This window comes from Ceratosolen solmsi, unplaced genomic scaffold, assembly GCF_000503995.2.
Source record: "Ceratosolen solmsi marchali unplaced genomic scaffold, CerSol_1.0 scaffold47, whole genome shotgun sequence".
Taxonomy (NCBI): Eukaryota; Metazoa; Arthropoda; class Insecta; order Hymenoptera; family Agaonidae; genus Ceratosolen; species Ceratosolen solmsi.
This window is the reverse complement of record NW_011948419.1, coordinates 5,782,524-5,799,105: the sequence shown is the minus strand read 5'-3', so window position 1 is coordinate 5,799,105 and position 16,582 is coordinate 5,782,524. Positions and strand designations below refer to the sequence as shown.

At 25.4% G+C, this 16,582-nt stretch overlaps 4 protein-coding genes across 7 annotated transcripts in view; all 4 read right to left on the bottom strand.

The window, feature by feature from the left end:
* Positions 1-5,816, bottom strand: part of LOC105360814 (mpv17-like protein 2) — a gene marked incomplete at its 5' end in the record, with an annotated part of 6,482 nt that extends 666 nt beyond the window's left edge. The window contains 5 exons of the mRNA XM_011497815.1: positions 6-12; positions 965-1,090; positions 1,567-2,012; positions 3,141-3,186; positions 5,754-5,816. Coding sequence (XP_011496117.1) covers positions 6-12; positions 965-1,090; positions 1,567-2,012; positions 3,141-3,186; positions 5,754-5,816 — 688 coding nt within the window. The remainder of the gene's footprint in view (positions 1-5; positions 13-964; positions 1,091-1,566; positions 2,013-3,140; positions 3,187-5,753) is intronic.
* Positions 5,817-7,372: 1,556 nt separating this feature from the next.
* On the bottom strand, positions 7,373-9,419 carry RpL37-1 (ribosomal protein L37-1). The gene is made up of 4 exons (XM_011497559.1): positions 9,366-9,419; positions 8,810-8,945; positions 8,187-8,271; positions 7,373-7,501 (listed from the first exon to the last, which is right to left on the bottom strand). The coding sequence occupies exons 1-4, from the start codon at positions 9,366-9,368 to the stop codon at positions 7,450-7,452; spliced, it is 276 nt and encodes a 91-aa protein (XP_011495861.1). The 5' UTR covers positions 9,369-9,419; the 3' UTR covers positions 7,373-7,449.
* A 267-nt stretch (positions 9,420-9,686) lies between these two features.
* Positions 9,687-11,688, bottom strand: eIF2Bgamma (eukaryotic translation initiation factor 2B subunit gamma). 4 transcript variants are annotated; one of them, XM_011497557.1, is made up of 5 exons: positions 11,484-11,688; positions 10,711-11,394; positions 10,316-10,625; positions 9,940-10,166; positions 9,687-9,869 (listed from the first exon to the last, which is right to left on the bottom strand). In XM_011497557.1, exons 2-5 carry the CDS (start codon positions 11,385-11,387, stop codon positions 9,713-9,715), a joined length of 1,371 nt encoding a protein of 456 aa, XP_011495859.1. In that variant the 5' UTR covers positions 11,388-11,394; positions 11,484-11,688; the 3' UTR covers positions 9,687-9,712. The 4 variants fall into 4 exon arrangements, with proteins under 4 accessions (XP_011495859.1, XP_011495858.1, XP_011495857.1 ...); XM_011497556.1 differs by having other exon boundaries at positions 10,711-11,431; positions 11,513-11,688; XM_011497555.1 differs by having other exon boundaries at positions 11,570-11,688.
* Positions 11,689-12,879: 1,191 nt separating this feature from the next.
* LOC105360609 (prostaglandin reductase 1-like) lies at positions 12,880-16,582 on the bottom strand. The gene is made up of 4 exons (XM_011497554.1): positions 16,374-16,582; positions 14,272-14,560; positions 13,586-13,859; positions 12,880-13,325 (listed from the first exon to the last, which is right to left on the bottom strand). The coding sequence occupies exons 1-4, from the start codon at positions 16,477-16,479 to the stop codon at positions 12,972-12,974; spliced, it is 1,023 nt and encodes a 340-aa protein (XP_011495856.1). The 5' UTR covers positions 16,480-16,582; the 3' UTR covers positions 12,880-12,971.

The window sequence follows — 16,582 nt, the reverse complement described above, 5'->3', positions numbered from 1 at the left end:
GTGACATGCATCCTGCAACATCACAATTAAATCGCTCAATACGTTTTGATCAATCATTTTTCATCGTTACGCTTTATCATTGTTTATTCTCACTAGCTTATCCACATGCATCGGCATGCTTGAATGTTCGCGATCGGGAAATCGATGATTTCATGTTGCAAAATTGGTATTTACAATAGCATGTGCTCAATTTATTGTTAGTAATTACTGATTTAACGATATATTGATTAAAAAAGAATGGAAATAAAAATTTTTATCGATAGATTGATTGCATATTAAATTAATTTGATAACTATATCATAACTATTATGATGATTGTTTTTTATTTAAATTTTAATTCAACTTTTTTTAAGTTATTGAATTGTTTTATTAAGATAAGAAATTCAAATAACTTTAGATTCCATAGAATAATTCAATATTAATTCATTTTTTAAAACATCGTTACAACTTATAGTAAAGGAAAAATATTAGATTATATTGTTATCGTATTAAATATTAGATTATCGTTTTTCAGTTATTAAAAGTAATTGTTTGCAAGGCTCGATTGTATTAATTTTCATTTAGCATGATCAACTATCGTTATGATTTATCGTATTGTATGATATTTAAGAAAAAAAATCTATAATATTATTATCTAACAATGATTCTTGTATTAATAAAAAGTATTAAAAGTACTATTAAAATAATTAGTCTAGTTTATATTATAGTTCATTTCTCTTATTCTATCTAAATATCTAAAAGTCGGATGAACGATATATTTCATACGGTTTTTTTACATAGATAAATAAATTATAATAATAACATCGATAAATTAAAAATTTTTCACATTGACAGTTATTAACTTTGCTTTCAATAATCACAAATAGATATATCAATGTAAGTGAATCTAAAGTATCCTAAAAATCATATACTATTAATAAAGTCTCAATAAAATAATAAAATTTATTTACCATTTGAAACTTACGTATTTAATGTATGATAAGAACATGTCGTAGATCATTGTCATGAAGTTGATATATAACACTCGATATTGAATGGGCACGAAAAGAAAATTTAAGAACTGTGTTGGTGGCCAAAATATGCAGTCAACCTATAAATTAAAAAAATACCTCGTTAGAGTGATATAGATAATTGGAAAGAAATATTAAGAAATTTTCCTTTTACATCCATGCCAAGTGTTTATCTGCAACTATAAACTGGATTAATAATCATTTCAATATGTCAATTTTAATTAACAGCAGGAACGGTAGCTAAGAAGCTCATCATTTCTTAAAATGTGTCAGAATTATTTTCGAATAGTATAATGCGAAATGTGACCGTCAGCAACTAAACAAACCTGTGGGTCGTAACGATTAGCATTAACATATCCAGTACCCTAATGACTTTCATAAAACTGGATAGCTCGGTGTTTTATGATCGATACTTAAATGCTCGCGTCGCGGTTAAAATCATGTCTAGAAATGAAAATAAGATTGGCCGGGCTGAGAAAGTATGCTCTTATCGGGTATAGACCACCTCGGAGCAGTAGACGTTTAACCGCCGCATAACAGGTCGACAAAAGCGTACCTTCCATGTGTTCATGAGCTTGAGTCTAATTTCGCTGTTGATTTCCTGAAGGCTCTTGTGCTCGAGCATCCCAAGCCCCATGAAGAACATGCCAAGGCAGATCGGACTAGCGATGGTCTGGTCGATCAAGGTCTTCTTTAATATGCTGCCGGCACTCTTACCCGGCAGCTGCTTTTCCAGTATATTGTAGAAGTAGTGATTAAAGGGACCCTGGATGAAACCAACGACGGTCATATTGCGCGTCCGTACATAATCGCAACCGTTGTTCGTTATGTCGTACTCGGTTTCATCTTCACGGTAGTCGAGGCAGCCCTTCTCGTCGTTTGGGAGTCGATCGTTCGTCATCGGCATGCGTTTCTTCAAGAAGTTGCTATGTTGCTGTAAGACATCGCCGGCACCCATCATCAGGCCACAGCTCATCGTATTCGTCACCAGCAGGTATTTGCCTGGACGCAAAACATACGTTGCTGCTTATCTCTGATCAATACACTTGCTGCAATCGGAATTCCTTTCGGGAAAAATCGCAGAGGTTGGATCATGCATTTGCCAAGCGAAATTCTGAGTTTCACATATTGTAATGAGAAAAATCGACTCTTGTACAACAGAAAATCCTTTTGCTAATTTTTTCTATTTACAATTGTTGCGAGCATTTAGTTAGGAAGGAGCTAGATTCGAAAAATTATAATTTTCAGATGGACAAACAGAATTTCGTTGGGCGAAGATTTTTTAATCCTTTTATTAGAATTCCTCTCAGTGACAATTTGAAGAGAAATTCCTTATGCAGCGTGAGAATAATTTGACAAAAGTTTATTTTCTCAATGTTGTGTTTTGGCTTTCAAAACAATTTATTTATTTAAAAAATTGTCGAAATGTATGTCATTAGTAGTTGAAATAAAATTATTTAAACGTTTAATTATTGCAGTGAAAATAAGAAAAAAATTAATAAAAATAAAAAAAAAGAAACTGTAAAAAAATAAACCTTTTGTAATTGATAAAATCTTCTTTTTTTCAACGAAATGTTGAATAGAAAGAAATTAAATTTGCATGCACTAATATAAAACAACTATTATACTAAAGTGATGTAGAAATATGAGGAAAAATTTGTTTACAATCGAACAGTTACTTTGTAAGTATAAACAAAGTATGAATTGAATTTTTCTTTTATTTAACGAAAAATTTGTGAGATTTGTATTAAGATAGACAGAAAGTACAAGCAATTTTAAAAATGAGCATAAACGTTAATGTTATGTTGATGAAATGTTATACATAATTTAAGACAAAAAATTGTTGCAATACATTATCCAAATGCAAATTATCAATGGATTTAACGAGTATCTATGTGGAATTAAGTACAATCGCGAAAAGTGGAATAGATTATAATTTAATTTTCATTCCAAAAGATATAAGATTCAATATTTTTCTTATTTATCTTTTTTAACAAATGAAATAATTAGAAGTTTCTTTTATTAAATCACAGAATATTTGTAATATTGGTTTAACAAATAGATATTCTTATACAATACAACTTTAATACTTATAATAATATATTAAATAAAACAATTCTTTATTGTTACCTAATTCTAATGTAACCGGTCGTGTTGTGCCACTTTCTTGAAGAAGCTTAAAAAAAACATTATTATACTATAAACCACATAGCTATCAAATTTATTTATGTGTGTTTAGCATTATAGAACATTTTTTTACGTGATAATAATTTTTTTAAATAAAATTATTTAAGAGGTAATTTTGTATGTAATACAAAATTCACAACGAAAATTTATGTAATTTAATTTTAATGGATTATTCAAATATGTGAGTATTGTTATATGAGAATTTCTTATTTGTTCAATGTCCACTTAACTTTAGGTTTATTTTGCGAATGTTAAAATATTAATAAAAAAATATTCTATAACAATTTTTAAAATATTTTCGTTAGATAATAAAAAAATTTCAATTTAAATACAATAAAATATATTAAAATTGTCAAATTAATAAATATCATCTATATGGACTTCGTGTTGTAAGAATGAAAAGTTTAGTAATTTTGTATGTCAAAACAATTCACCTTAATGAAAAGATTATTTTGTTTTGTGTATCTATAAAAGTAACGTTGTAATTAATATTGTCAATAATTTATTAATTTTATCAAGTAAAGGTAATTTTTGTTTAAAAAAAAAATTAAATTATTTCCTGAAACTTCTTAATAAAAAGTCTTTCACAAAAAAACTTGTTTATTTATTATTTATTATTATTAATTTTTATAAATAAAACGCTTAGGTTAAAAAAATTTTAATTGGAATTTTCTAGCAATATAATTTAAATTAATATTTATCTTATAAATAATATCTTAACCTACTTTTCATGAAAAAATTTGACTGCCTATTATTATTATTATTATTATTATTATTATTATTATTATATGTATATATACATATTAATTTAAATGTTATCCAAAATTGTACACAGATTTTTAATTTGAATAGTTCTATGGAAAAGAACAAACAATATTAAATCACAGAATGAGCAAGAAATACATTGAAGGAAAAAATATTGGCATTTATACATTGGATGTAGATAATGAATTTTTTATAACTTCATTGCGACATCTAGTGCAGTATGATTATCGTAATTCAACTATTAGTCTTATAGATTGAAAAAAAGATAATGCACTCTTTTAAAATATTTGAAATGAATAATATGTTTCTAGTTTACATTATTCGATCAATATAATTTATTAATATTAATATTTTGTCTATCTTGTATCTATGGTATTATGATTATAATAACAATTTGTTGCTAAATGATAAGATTAAGGAAAAATGTAGCATTTAAACATAAAAACTGTAGTATTTTCATGAGAAGGTAGAAATAATTATATAAATCATTTTTGTATTATGCAAATAATTGTTAAGACATTTTTATTAAAATGACCATATTTTCATAATTATGATATACAACAATGATAGATAATAATAGTTGCAGGAATACATTACACTTTATATACATTAAAAAATTAAATATAGTTATTAGCGTTAAATTGAAAAGTATATTGTAAAAATCAATGTAAAAATTGTTCAAACTGTGATTTATCTTTTTATTAAATATTTCTTTTTACATATATGTATATATTTATTTAAATATATATATATATATATATATATATTATATAGTATTGAATTAGTAATTGAATAGCTATTCATAATTTGATCGTGAACTAAATTAATTTGTCAAAACTTTTTTTTTAATATTTCTTAAATCCGATAGGTTATATATATTTATCAAGTTTCATATGCATATTGTATGCACATGTGCGTGTGTTTTGTATAAAATATACATTTTGAATAATATTTTCTGTATTTGACGACGGAAACACAAAGATTTATCGAATTTTCAAGAAAGTTTATCGACGAGATCAACGTACAAATATTGTAGTTAACGTATAACAAAGTGCAATATTTATTATTGATTACAAAACGTATATGTTACAAATGATCATTTTCTATTTAATTAATAAAAATACAAATGAATTTGAAACGTCTAATGGTTTTGATGAATTTATATGAATTTCAAAGTGCATATACATTTTATGGTATTGTTTCGGTAGTTACTAGCGCTTACTCAACCTGCGCTTAGTAAAGTAGCAAGGATCTCAATAAAATCAGGCTTCCAATAGATATCTCGTGTATAAATATAAGCATTTATGTGTACACGAACGTACTTTGTTTCATACAAGAGCTGAAAATAGTCCGACGGTACTTAAGCTTTCACTTTCCATGGAGAAATGAATCGGTTCGCTTAATTAGTCCGAGCCCGCGCGCTTTAAGTAATCATCCACGTTTCGAAAATTTTATTTTCAGAATCCACTACATTCACTGGCATTACGCGCATCTTTCATCGTGCCAAAATATAATTTTAGTTATTATACATACTATTGATATTCCGTATTTCGACTATGCCATACTTTTTATTTTTACCTGTTACAGCGGGCCATCCGAATAGCATTAGACGTCAAAAAGGGGAAAAATGACGAACGCTAAAACGCGACAAGGGTGCGGTATTTTACTAAGAAAGGAGCAGGGGTGACGATAAATTTTCACCGATTCATTAAGAACAATCGGATTTCCCTTGAAAATTGGGTCGCCGATTGATGGATAGCCAGATCGAGCTGCCCTCGTATGCTCACTTACCGAACATTTTGCTAAATACGCCCATCTCGCGATCCGTCCTACAAGATCGAGAGAATGAGAATGTCAGCGATTATTTAGCAGAAGCTCCACGGGAGATGATAGCCAGTGGGGTGGGCCTGGTCGACCCGGGACGGCTACTAGCCTCCCTGGCTGAGGTCGATCAGTTTCTTGATTCTCTGGCGTTTATGCAGGCGAAAGATCGGCCGAGACTCAAGAGGCATAACTTTTCGCAATTGCGCGAGAGATCTTTATCCGAATCTACCGCCGCTCACGATCGACGGCAGCAGCGCGAGACAGCGAATATTCGTCTTCCTCGAGTCTTCGCTATATCTCGCGATCTTAACTAACGCTTGCCGGCCAGAGGAACGCTTTAAATAACTTGGCGCGTGCAATGCTAGCGGACGCGCCTGCGCACAGGCTCGACTCCCGGACAACCAGAGTTAGCGAGGTGCCGACCGGATGACCTCGCTTTTAGAACAATTTACAAATGGTCTAAATCACACCAATTATACTTAAATCAAAGCATCGATTAGACGATCGACGATAACTGGTAATTTGTCTATTAAAGTGCCCTCGTAATGGAAAATTAAAAATCAGATCTGAAGTTTCAAAATGTTAATAATAATAAGCGAACCATAGTATCGTAAGATATTATTTCGTTTTTAATTTCGTTTTTAGTACTGAAATATTTCCGAGGATATAACATTTGAATTTGTCACCGAATGATAAACAGAACAAAAGAAACTGTTGTGGCATATGTAATAATAAATTAATTATTTAGTAGTCTATGATAAAATCCTGTACAATTACATTCCTCAAAATTTTATTTTTTTTATGAAAATGTCCAAATTGTGATACAATAACAGATCTTCATGTCCTATATATCATTTTACATAGTGCCAATTTAAAATCTAAAAAATCTTACATATTTTTTGTTTATAAAATTAATTTTTAAATTCCCAATAATAATTTTTTATCAATATTATTTTATATGTACAAAACATCCTTAATATGTATTTACTTTACCTACATTTTAAAAATGTTTATAAAATTTTTACTTTATTTTTATTTGTTTAAGCTAAATTATAATTCTAATATAAGTTTAACTATTTCTATTGTATATATAAACAAGTTTTATCATTGATGAATTCACTTAATGGAAAAAATTACAATATAAATACGTATGATAATATTTGAACAATTATAAAACTTGAAATAAATAATCACGAATTTCTTCATATATATTACATTTACAATAAATATATATGTAAAACAAATATTTTAATTTATTACCTTTAATTTATAATTTTAATGCTTGCTTCGAAAAATTTGTCTACACGTTTCTTTAAATGCATTATTAGAATTCGTTTATTCTAATAAATACTTTTTATCTTTTAACTCTTTAATCTTTCTATTGCTGCAACTGCATGAATTGCGCGTTTATAAAATTTAATTATAAAAGATGTAGTTATTTTTTACTGATGAAATTCGCTAAAATCATTAAATTAAATTGTAAAGAACGTCAGAATATATCGATCAATTATTTATTATATATTATCATAGGTCAAATATATTTAACTCATTCAGAAGGATCAAAAATTAAAAAAATAAAGCACCACTTCCTTTAGAATAACTTTAAGTTTTTTATTGTATACATTTCTGGTATATCTTAAAATCCGCACGAAACTCAGTAAAATTATTTAAAAGCAACAGCCTTGGGCTTCGGTAATCCTTCCCTGAATCCATTTCTGAAAAAATACGTATATCGTATATTACATAATTCGACTAGTGATACTATTCGATATTTAGATCGAGGGTAAATATTAATTATATCTTTCATAATTATTTAAATACAATTAAATTAAGTTATAATTTTAATATGATCTAATTAATAGATATTCAATAGTACAATCTATTTTCATTTAAAGGAATTTAAGTTGTATTCACTTTAAATTATAGAAATATTACAACAATATAATATATATTGGGATATAACAACATAATATATTTAATATAAGGGATAACACTATATTACAGTTATAAATCACTCTAAAATAGAGTTACCTATTTGTTATGTACATACATAAAAATGATTTTGATGAATAATATAAATTTTACATTTAATCTGCTGTATTCAGTTGTTTTAAAAAGCTCATAATTGTATAAATTTCTATAAATGGTTTATTTATTATTTAAAATAAAAAATAAAATATTTATCCTATAATGGATGTTGCATCATTTTATTTCTTAGGTATTTTTTAACAAATCAAATTTTTTAAAATCAATGAAATAATTTCTTTTAAATCTTTATAAAAAGTTAATTTCTTATTTATTTATAATACAATTAATTTTGTGACTCAATATACCTTTATTTTTTAAAATAAATTAGTGCACAATCAATTTATTCAATAAAAACTAATTTATTTAATATACCTGAATCTACGGCGAACAATTTTGAGGTGTCGCATACGTCCAGTACCAGTAGTCTTCCTCCTTTTTGCCTTTATGGACCAATTGTCTGAAAAAAAGAAGTCGATGAAACACAGTTTTTACATATATGTATTAATACACAATAGATTTAATATAATTTATAAATACATTTTTAAATTAGAATAAGTTGCTTTTATAAATATATGTAACTGATATGTATATTTAACTTTGATATTTATAGTTTTACCATTTTAAACAGTACCTTTAAATAATTATAAAAATAGCAACGAAAATATATTTTTCTTACGTTGTTTACAAATATTATTGGTATAAACAATAATTCGATACTGTTATAGCAGATAAATTATTTATTTTATGCTGAATCATTTTTTATATTTAATAATAAAACACTGTCTTATATTTAAACTTTCAATTATTGTGATTATTTAAATAGCACAAATTTTAAATACAATTTATATCTGATATTAAGTGATAAGTATTGACAAATGATAACTTACAATTCAATAAATAAAATCATATAAAAATTATAAATTTACAGTGTAACTAATATATAATATATAATTAACAATTATACGAAGATTGCTTAAAAATACTTGAGTACTTACACGAACGCATCTTCTTCCTAGGATATCCACATTGTGCACACTGGGATTTCTGAATGTGATAGGAACTGCGACCACAACGCCTACAGAGCGTATGTGTCTTATTACGCCGTTTACCAAAACTTGAGGTACCCTTTGTCTATAAAACAAAAATATTTGTTGCTATTAATACAATATTTTATACGTTTATCAATTCCATTTAATTAAAAGGTACTAAATGTACATAATTTGATATACAAACGATTGGCAAAAACAATTTTTTCTCATTTGTTAAAATGTATACTTTCAATATATAAAATAGTAGTCGGCGTTTTTATTAATAACAATCACTTTGACAAACACTTTTATTAATTAATATTAAAAAACATATAAACAGGGCTAATCCCTAACCTCTGTCAAAGTTATACTTCTATCGTATTAAACTTTATTACGATTATAAATAAATATAAAATATAATATTTTAAATATTTATAAGCTATATAATAATATTCGTTTATTTAATAATATTGAGATTACAATATATCCATTAGATTTTTCATTTATAAAAATTTATTCTCACCATCTTGAACAAAGAGCACTTGGAAATAGACGAAAGAAATGTGAATGGTTTGTAAGGAATACAAGTGAAATATGAAATTTGAATTTAGAAAAGCGGAACTTACGAATACTTATGGGATATCAAGATAGGTTAATAATTTATTTAATGCGCCAAACTTAAATATTCATCAAATAATAAAATTAATTTCTTACATAAATGCTTAATAAAATTTCTTTTATTTTCTATGAAATATAATATTATTTACAGACAATTGGATGATATAAATGTTTTATAATTAAGAAAAAAACTATTTACAAAACAATTTTCATCATTAAAGTTTCATAATAGTTATTAAAACCAATTTTTCATTAAATTTCCATCAATCTATCAATATCTGTTAAAACTTCACGAGTATGATGACTCCCTGGTGGTACAATATGATTTGCTCCAACTAGACAGTCTTTCAATTCAGTTTCTTCCTCAATAGTACAATCATTACAAATAATACAGTTTTCAATAACACATCTATAACAAAAAATAAACATAATAAATAATTTATCATAAGTTGATAAAAGTTTATTGATATAACTCTTACCTTTCCTTAATTGTTACATTACTCATAATAATACTTTTTGATATTCTTGTTTTCGGATTAACAATAACATTATTACTAATATAACTTTGTTTCAACGATGTTTTCTCACTAATTAATGAATTTTCATCAATTATACAATTTTGTACTTGAGAACTTTTTACAGTAGCAGTTGGAGAAATGTTTGACAATGATACTTCATCTTTTTTCAAATCGAACCACTTATCTACCTACAATTTAATATTAATACCAAACTTATAGATTTAAATGTAATAACTTTTAATTTTACGCAAATTGTTTATAATATTTTGAACTGAACTTTTTTTTAGATTTGAAATGTGTCTGCGTATATGAATGAAAAACTGCATAAATTACTTACTATTGCATTAGCTAGACTATACATTTGTAAAGTGTTAGCTCTTAAGCCACATTTCCCATTTATTATATGAGCATAACATCTAATAATATCACCATGATATGCATCATCCATATCTGTTATGTGATCGTTAAATGCTGACATATTTCTAATTAAATTATCAAGTGGTTTCTCTACTGCGAATTGGAAGATATCTTTTTTTATATCCATTTTTACAACAGATGCATTTTTGTCATCCATTGAAGTGTTTGGTTTATCCAATTGCTTCTTAACAATATATGGCAGTAATTCTCCTTTCAATGTATTAAAGTTCCTAAAACATTGTTAAAAAACGTTATTAAAAATCATCAATGTATTTAACCAGTGTAGAGTTTTTTTAAGAAAATCTGTATACTCACTTACGATGAATTAAGAAGTTCAAAACCCATTTATTAATTACATATAAATGTGCATCTAATAATTTTGAATGAACAATAAAATCAGAATGTTTTTTAAGAAGCTTGTTAGGCATATTGATTGTTTCTTCAAAATCTGAGGCTGATGCCAAAAAGACAATACGTCCCGTTTCCCTATCAATTCCAATTAAATCTCTCTCTGGTTTCTGTTTGCTTTTGGGTCCAGGTTGAACAAAATCTTCAGGAGTCTTGGGAGTTTGGAGAATTAATGCAGTTATACTTGCATTATGCTTGCGATATAAATTTAAAGTTTCAGATATGTCAATATTCGCAATTAAATCAGATGAAATAACTACAAAGTCTGAATGGATTTTATCATGAATAAATCTAATCGAATCGGCAGTACCAATATCTTCTGCATCAGGTATTCCAATTACATCTGTTTTGATGGTTAAATTAAGTTTGTCTATTGCTGCAACGACATCTACTTTTACAGCATCCGACACAATTACAATTGTTTCTGCAAAATTAGATTGCTCCAAAAGTTTGAGTGGATACCAAATCATTGGCATATTTGCTATAGGCAGTAAACATTTTGGTTTTCCTGCTGTAAGTTCTGTCATACGAGAACCTTTACCACCAGCAAGTACTACGGCTTGAAATTCATTTTGATGGACCATTTTGAATCTGCAAATTAAAATATTTCATAGGGAAAAAAATTCTCCTAAAATTAAAAAATTATAAAATATAATAAACATAATAACATGAATTAATACAAAATTATATAGGCTTCTTTCGTAATTACTCAAATTTATTTATCTAAAAATATTGCAATCCTAGAAAAGTAATCAAATTGCATTACAAATTCATTGTTATCTTAACTATCTATACAATTCATTAATTTATATAACTAAATCGTAAGATCTACTAAATTTTTAAATCTACGTGAGTGTAACACTTTGAATCCAAAGTCTCGAGTTAGCTAGGTTAAGCATAATATTAATCATCAATAGATTTCTACGTGCGTATATTATTTAGCATTATGAGAGACAGAAAAGAAAGAGACATCGAGTGGTGATGCTAGAAACGTATTATTGTACAAAAATTTTTCAAAATATATCAACAAATATAATTATTATTTTCACATGAAATTCTCAATTTACTTTACTTAAAAATTTGCTTACTTAGAATTTATTCGAGAATATTTTCAATAATATTTCGATAGTAGAATTAACATTAAATGAAATTTATCAATTACTAAAATTTCTTTTCCTTTCTTAAAGCAAACAAATATTTACATTACTGATTTATAAAACAATCTATTATGTTTTATTTTATATTAAATATTAAAATACATACTTTTGTTATATAATAGTTTGCTATTTTGTTTTTATATACTATTTAATATAATAATAAACGTCTAATTAATTACATAACATAAAAAATTCATATTATATTTCGTTTTGTTTACATTTTACATCTTATCAGTGTAATCTAATTATCTCAATTGACATTTTCAATGTATCATTTATTAAAATATATTAGAATATAAATGGAATGTAAACCATTTAAATTTTTATTATGGATAGATTTTAAATCAAAATATTTCGTTATTTATTTTATTTTCCGAGCAAAAGCATTATTTGTTAATACTTTATAAATATAAATATATTTCAGAGATAATAAAAATTATAAGTAAATATGTAAAATAGTATTTGAAAAATTCAAAGTTCTTGATTCACTTATAATAATTCTGATATTATCTAATCAAATTAATGAATGTGCATTATTACTTTATTAATATTTTCTAAAGCACCTGATTCACTTTTTAATATCCATTAATTACAGAAATATTTTGTACAAAGACTGAGGAATATTGTAAGCACGTCGATTCTGCAATATAAATAATAAATCTTTAAATTTGAATGGTAAATGAATAGAACTTTCCTTTGAATTACATTGAAAATCATATAAATTTCTAAGATTTTCATTCATTTTCATTTGCAAAATACGATCGTTCTTAGCATAAGAATTGTATTTAGAAATTAAATTGAATCACATATTTATAAGATTATACAACTTGCTATTTAAATTTTTACAGATAATGCCACTCTATAAAAAAATAATATTAAATAAAGGTAAGCATAACGATGATATAATAAAGGAAATACATAAAGAATTATAAAGTTTTATTATTCGTATATATATTTTACATATTTCACTAATCATATATAATCTCTTATAAATAGGATCCTTACATATGTTTAGACCCGCACGATTGCTTTTCCGATATTGCTACCTTTCAACATGCCTGTAAAGGCCTTAAACATATTTTCAAAACCTTCAGTCACTGTCTCCTTGTAAATAAGCTTGCCTTCCCGAATCCAAGTTAGATTCTTTTCAATTCCTTCGTTCCATCGATCTATCCAACGATAAACAAGGAAGCCTTCCATTTTTAATTGCTTGAATATCATTGCTTTTTGAATAACCGTAGCTTTTAATAAATTGTTGCTATTCCACTTACTACCAGTGTTGTAGGTCGAAATACTCCCACAAACTGAAATTCTGCCGAACTCATTCATTTGGTGAATTACACTGCTAGAGATTTCTCCACCTACCTATAATTATAGGATTAAATATTTTTCACTGTTTATAATTTACAAAATTTCTAATAATTATTTTATCAAATCAAAACTATTATGAATCTTATAAATCAACTATACTGAAATATGTTAAAAAGATTTTTTATTACGATAAATTTATGTTAAATTAATGATTTAATTTTCACAATTGTCATATTAACGTAAACACGGCTTTTATGTATAAGATCTAATAATATTTTATTTTTTATAAATATTTAAATAGGATATTGTATTACATTATCAAAATAGCAGTCAACTCCTTCGGGTGCGACGTTGGACAATGCAACATAAACATCCTCTGTTTTGTAATTTATCGCATGATCGAAACCCAATTCATCGACGATCCATTTGCATTTAGCTTCAGATCCCACGATGCCAATAACTTTTAAGCCTAATATCTTCGCTATTTGGCCAACGTGAGATCCCACTGCACCAGCTGCACCGCTTACTACGACTGTCTCACCTGCTTTTGGTTTACATATTTCCTCAAAACCAAAATAAGCTGTATTTCTATATAAAAGTAAATGCCAAAATTATCTATATGATCGTCATTCGGTATCTTTTGAATAAATGTACCGACAAATTTCTTAATCTACATTAATCTAAAGTAAAATATTCATTATTAATTAATGATCTAAATTTAAATTGAATTTCAGTAAAAACGTAACTTCTTATTTATTTACATTTTTATTTATTTTATTATTATTTTATTTTATTTTATTTTATTATTAAATTATTTATTTATTTATTTATTTATTTAAAAACGTAACATAACTAAAAACGTAACTAAATACGTAACATTATAATTTTTAACGTTAAAATAAAAGTAATTAATTTTAAGAATTTAAACAGAATTTAAAAATATATCTGGCATTATATACGCGTATATAAAATAGTGCAAAGTGTGTCACAAGCCTTTTACCCTGGCATTCCCAACATTCCTAAAGCAAGAGAAGCCGGTAAATCATCAAAATCCGGTAGAATATAAGGTGATATTATATAACTTTCGTCGAGTAGTTCAGGATTGAAAACGCTGTGCGTTGTCCAGCCAATATTTGCAAAAATCTTTTTACCAACTGGCCAATTTGGATTTTTTGACTCCAAGATCTTTGCTACTTGAGTCCCGATCATCGTTATATCTGGACTCATAGTGTCACTATAAGGTCTCATATATGGATCCACAGAGAGATATTCCGCTTCCACTAGAATCTCTTAAACATAAATAAATCACAAAATCTTTAAATTAAATTATCATTTTCATAAAAATTGTTTCGACAACTATTATAATTATTATTATTATTTTATTGACGCGATAATGAAATATATGAAAATAATATTAATTTTTACATATGTATTAAAATAGTTAATAATTTGTGTGCGTATATGTATAACGTTTAATATTTCTGTATTAATCATATAAATCAGTAATTAGTAATTATAGTGTTTAGTGTTAGTGCATTAGTCGGATATTCTCAAAAGTGTAACAGATATTAACAACGTTACAAGAATTTTATCTAATATCGAAATTTTATAATTAAGAATAATTTTTAAATATAAACTACATTAATTTCATAAAACAATTTATATTATTTTTAAAAATAAATTATTTTTTATTTTTAGAACAAAATTAATAATATTTATTAAAAATGACAAATAATTATAGGAGATAAAGCTTTTATTATGTGAATATATTTAATTTTAACGTGAAAACAAAATATTATTGATTAAAAATAAATGCTTATTGGCAAATATTGTTTTTTAAAGAATTAAAAAATAATTTATGAATAATTGATAAAATTAGCCATGTAAATAAAATAATTATTATCTTTGTGTTATATAAATAGTTCAAGTATTATGTAACATCATTATTAAACACTTTTTATCGGCACTTATTTTTTTTAATACATAGCGAATATTTTATGAATAAGTTATATTATATAAAAACTTTTGTCAATTTTATTAGTATATGTTGAACATGTAAATAAAGTTAATAAAGTCATTTATTAAAAAAATTGATACCAGTTGATCTATTTGATAAATAAAATATGTACTTCGAAAGATAATGTAATATAATATGATTATTACAAAAATATCACAATAATATTAATACGAGCAATTGATAAAATTTCTTATATCATATTTCAAAATTGTATATATTATTGTATGTATTACTTTAGAGTATTATTTATTTTCAGTCAATATACAGTAATTATCACAAGTATATAAAAACTCACTGATAAAGATGAACTGTTTTTTCATTGATAATACAATATAATATAATATAATATAAATATATATAATATAACAATAAAGTTTAAAAATCATTGAATCGATTTTATAAATTTTTTAAAAATTATTTACAATTCTAAAGGAAATATTAGGAAGTTTTTTTTTAATGAACTAAATCGTAAAGAGTAGAAACACTTATAAAATTATTAAAACAAAATTGTATTTAATTTAAATTAATTATTTGTCAATATACAGCTAATAAGATCTACATATTAATATTGTATTTCCATAAAAATTCGTGTTGCCTTTTATATATTCTATTAAAATAAATCGATATAGATTAGTGAAAATAAAGTAAAAAATTGTTTAAAAATTATACAATAGAAATTTTAAATAATTTAAAAAAATTGTTTTCTTATAATCAATAAATTTTGTCTAAATATTTATACATTCTATTAGGAGATAAAGACAAATTTTAAACAAATAATGACTATATAATGATAATGTTTTTTCATTTAATTAAGTTCTTTAAAAATATTTAAAAGTATGTTATAAGATTTTGTTGCTTATTAAATTTTAAATTGGCATATTAAAATACTAATATTTTAACTATCTAAATTAATTTTTCTCTATAATAAATAGGCAATATTACATTTGTCCATTATATAAAAAATACGCGCTTCGATTATTTTTAATATTATTTTTAATTCATGCGTACGAGGACAAGTAATTTAATTGTTGAAAAATATTACAAAATAAAGCATTAAAAATTTATTGTTAATTCAAATATCTTACCTCCATCCGTAACAGGTGGTACTTCAAATTCAACCAATGTTAAATCATCTTCCTGTGGTTCATCTTTAAAATTTTTGGTTAGTATATACTTTTTACCGATAACCATGACGAAGAATATTTACTGATTTACTATACGATTTGGTTCTAAAAAGACAAACGTATTGATATTTAAAAGTATGCGTATTACAAATACAGCACACTTCGGTAAT

Excerpts from the sequence above, each read along its gene's own strand:
- eIF2Bgamma (XM_011497555.1), bottom strand. Across the intron at positions 10,626-10,710 it reads AACTTCTTAATTCATCGTAA|GAACTTTAATACATTGAAAG; the intron begins GTGAGTATACAG and ends ACAATGTTTTAG. Across the intron at positions 10,167-10,315 it reads ATAGTCTAGCTAATGCAATA|GTAGATAAGTGGTTCGATTT; the intron begins GTAAGTAATTTA and ends ATTAAATTGTAG.
- LOC105360609 (XM_011497554.1), bottom strand. The coding sequence starts at position 16,479 with ATGGTTATCGGTAAAAAGTATATACTAACCAAAAATTTTAAAGATGAA. Across the intron at positions 14,561-16,373 it reads ACCACCTGTTACGGATGGAG|AGATTCTAGTGGAAGCGGAA; the intron begins GTAAGATATTTG and ends TTTATGTTTAAG. Across the intron at positions 13,860-14,271 it reads GGAATGTTGGGAATGCCAGG|AAATACAGCTTATTTTGGTT; the intron begins GTAAAAGGCTTG and ends ACTTTTATATAG.
- RpL37-1 (XM_011497559.1), bottom strand. Across the intron at positions 8,272-8,809 it reads TAGGAAGAAGATGCGTTCGT|ACAATTGGTCCATAAAGGCA; the intron begins GTAAGTACTCAA and ends TCTTTTTTTCAG. Across the intron at positions 7,502-8,186 it reads ATTGTTCGCCGTAGATTCAG|AAATGGATTCAGGGAAGGAT; the intron begins GTATATTAAATA and ends GTATTTTTTCAG.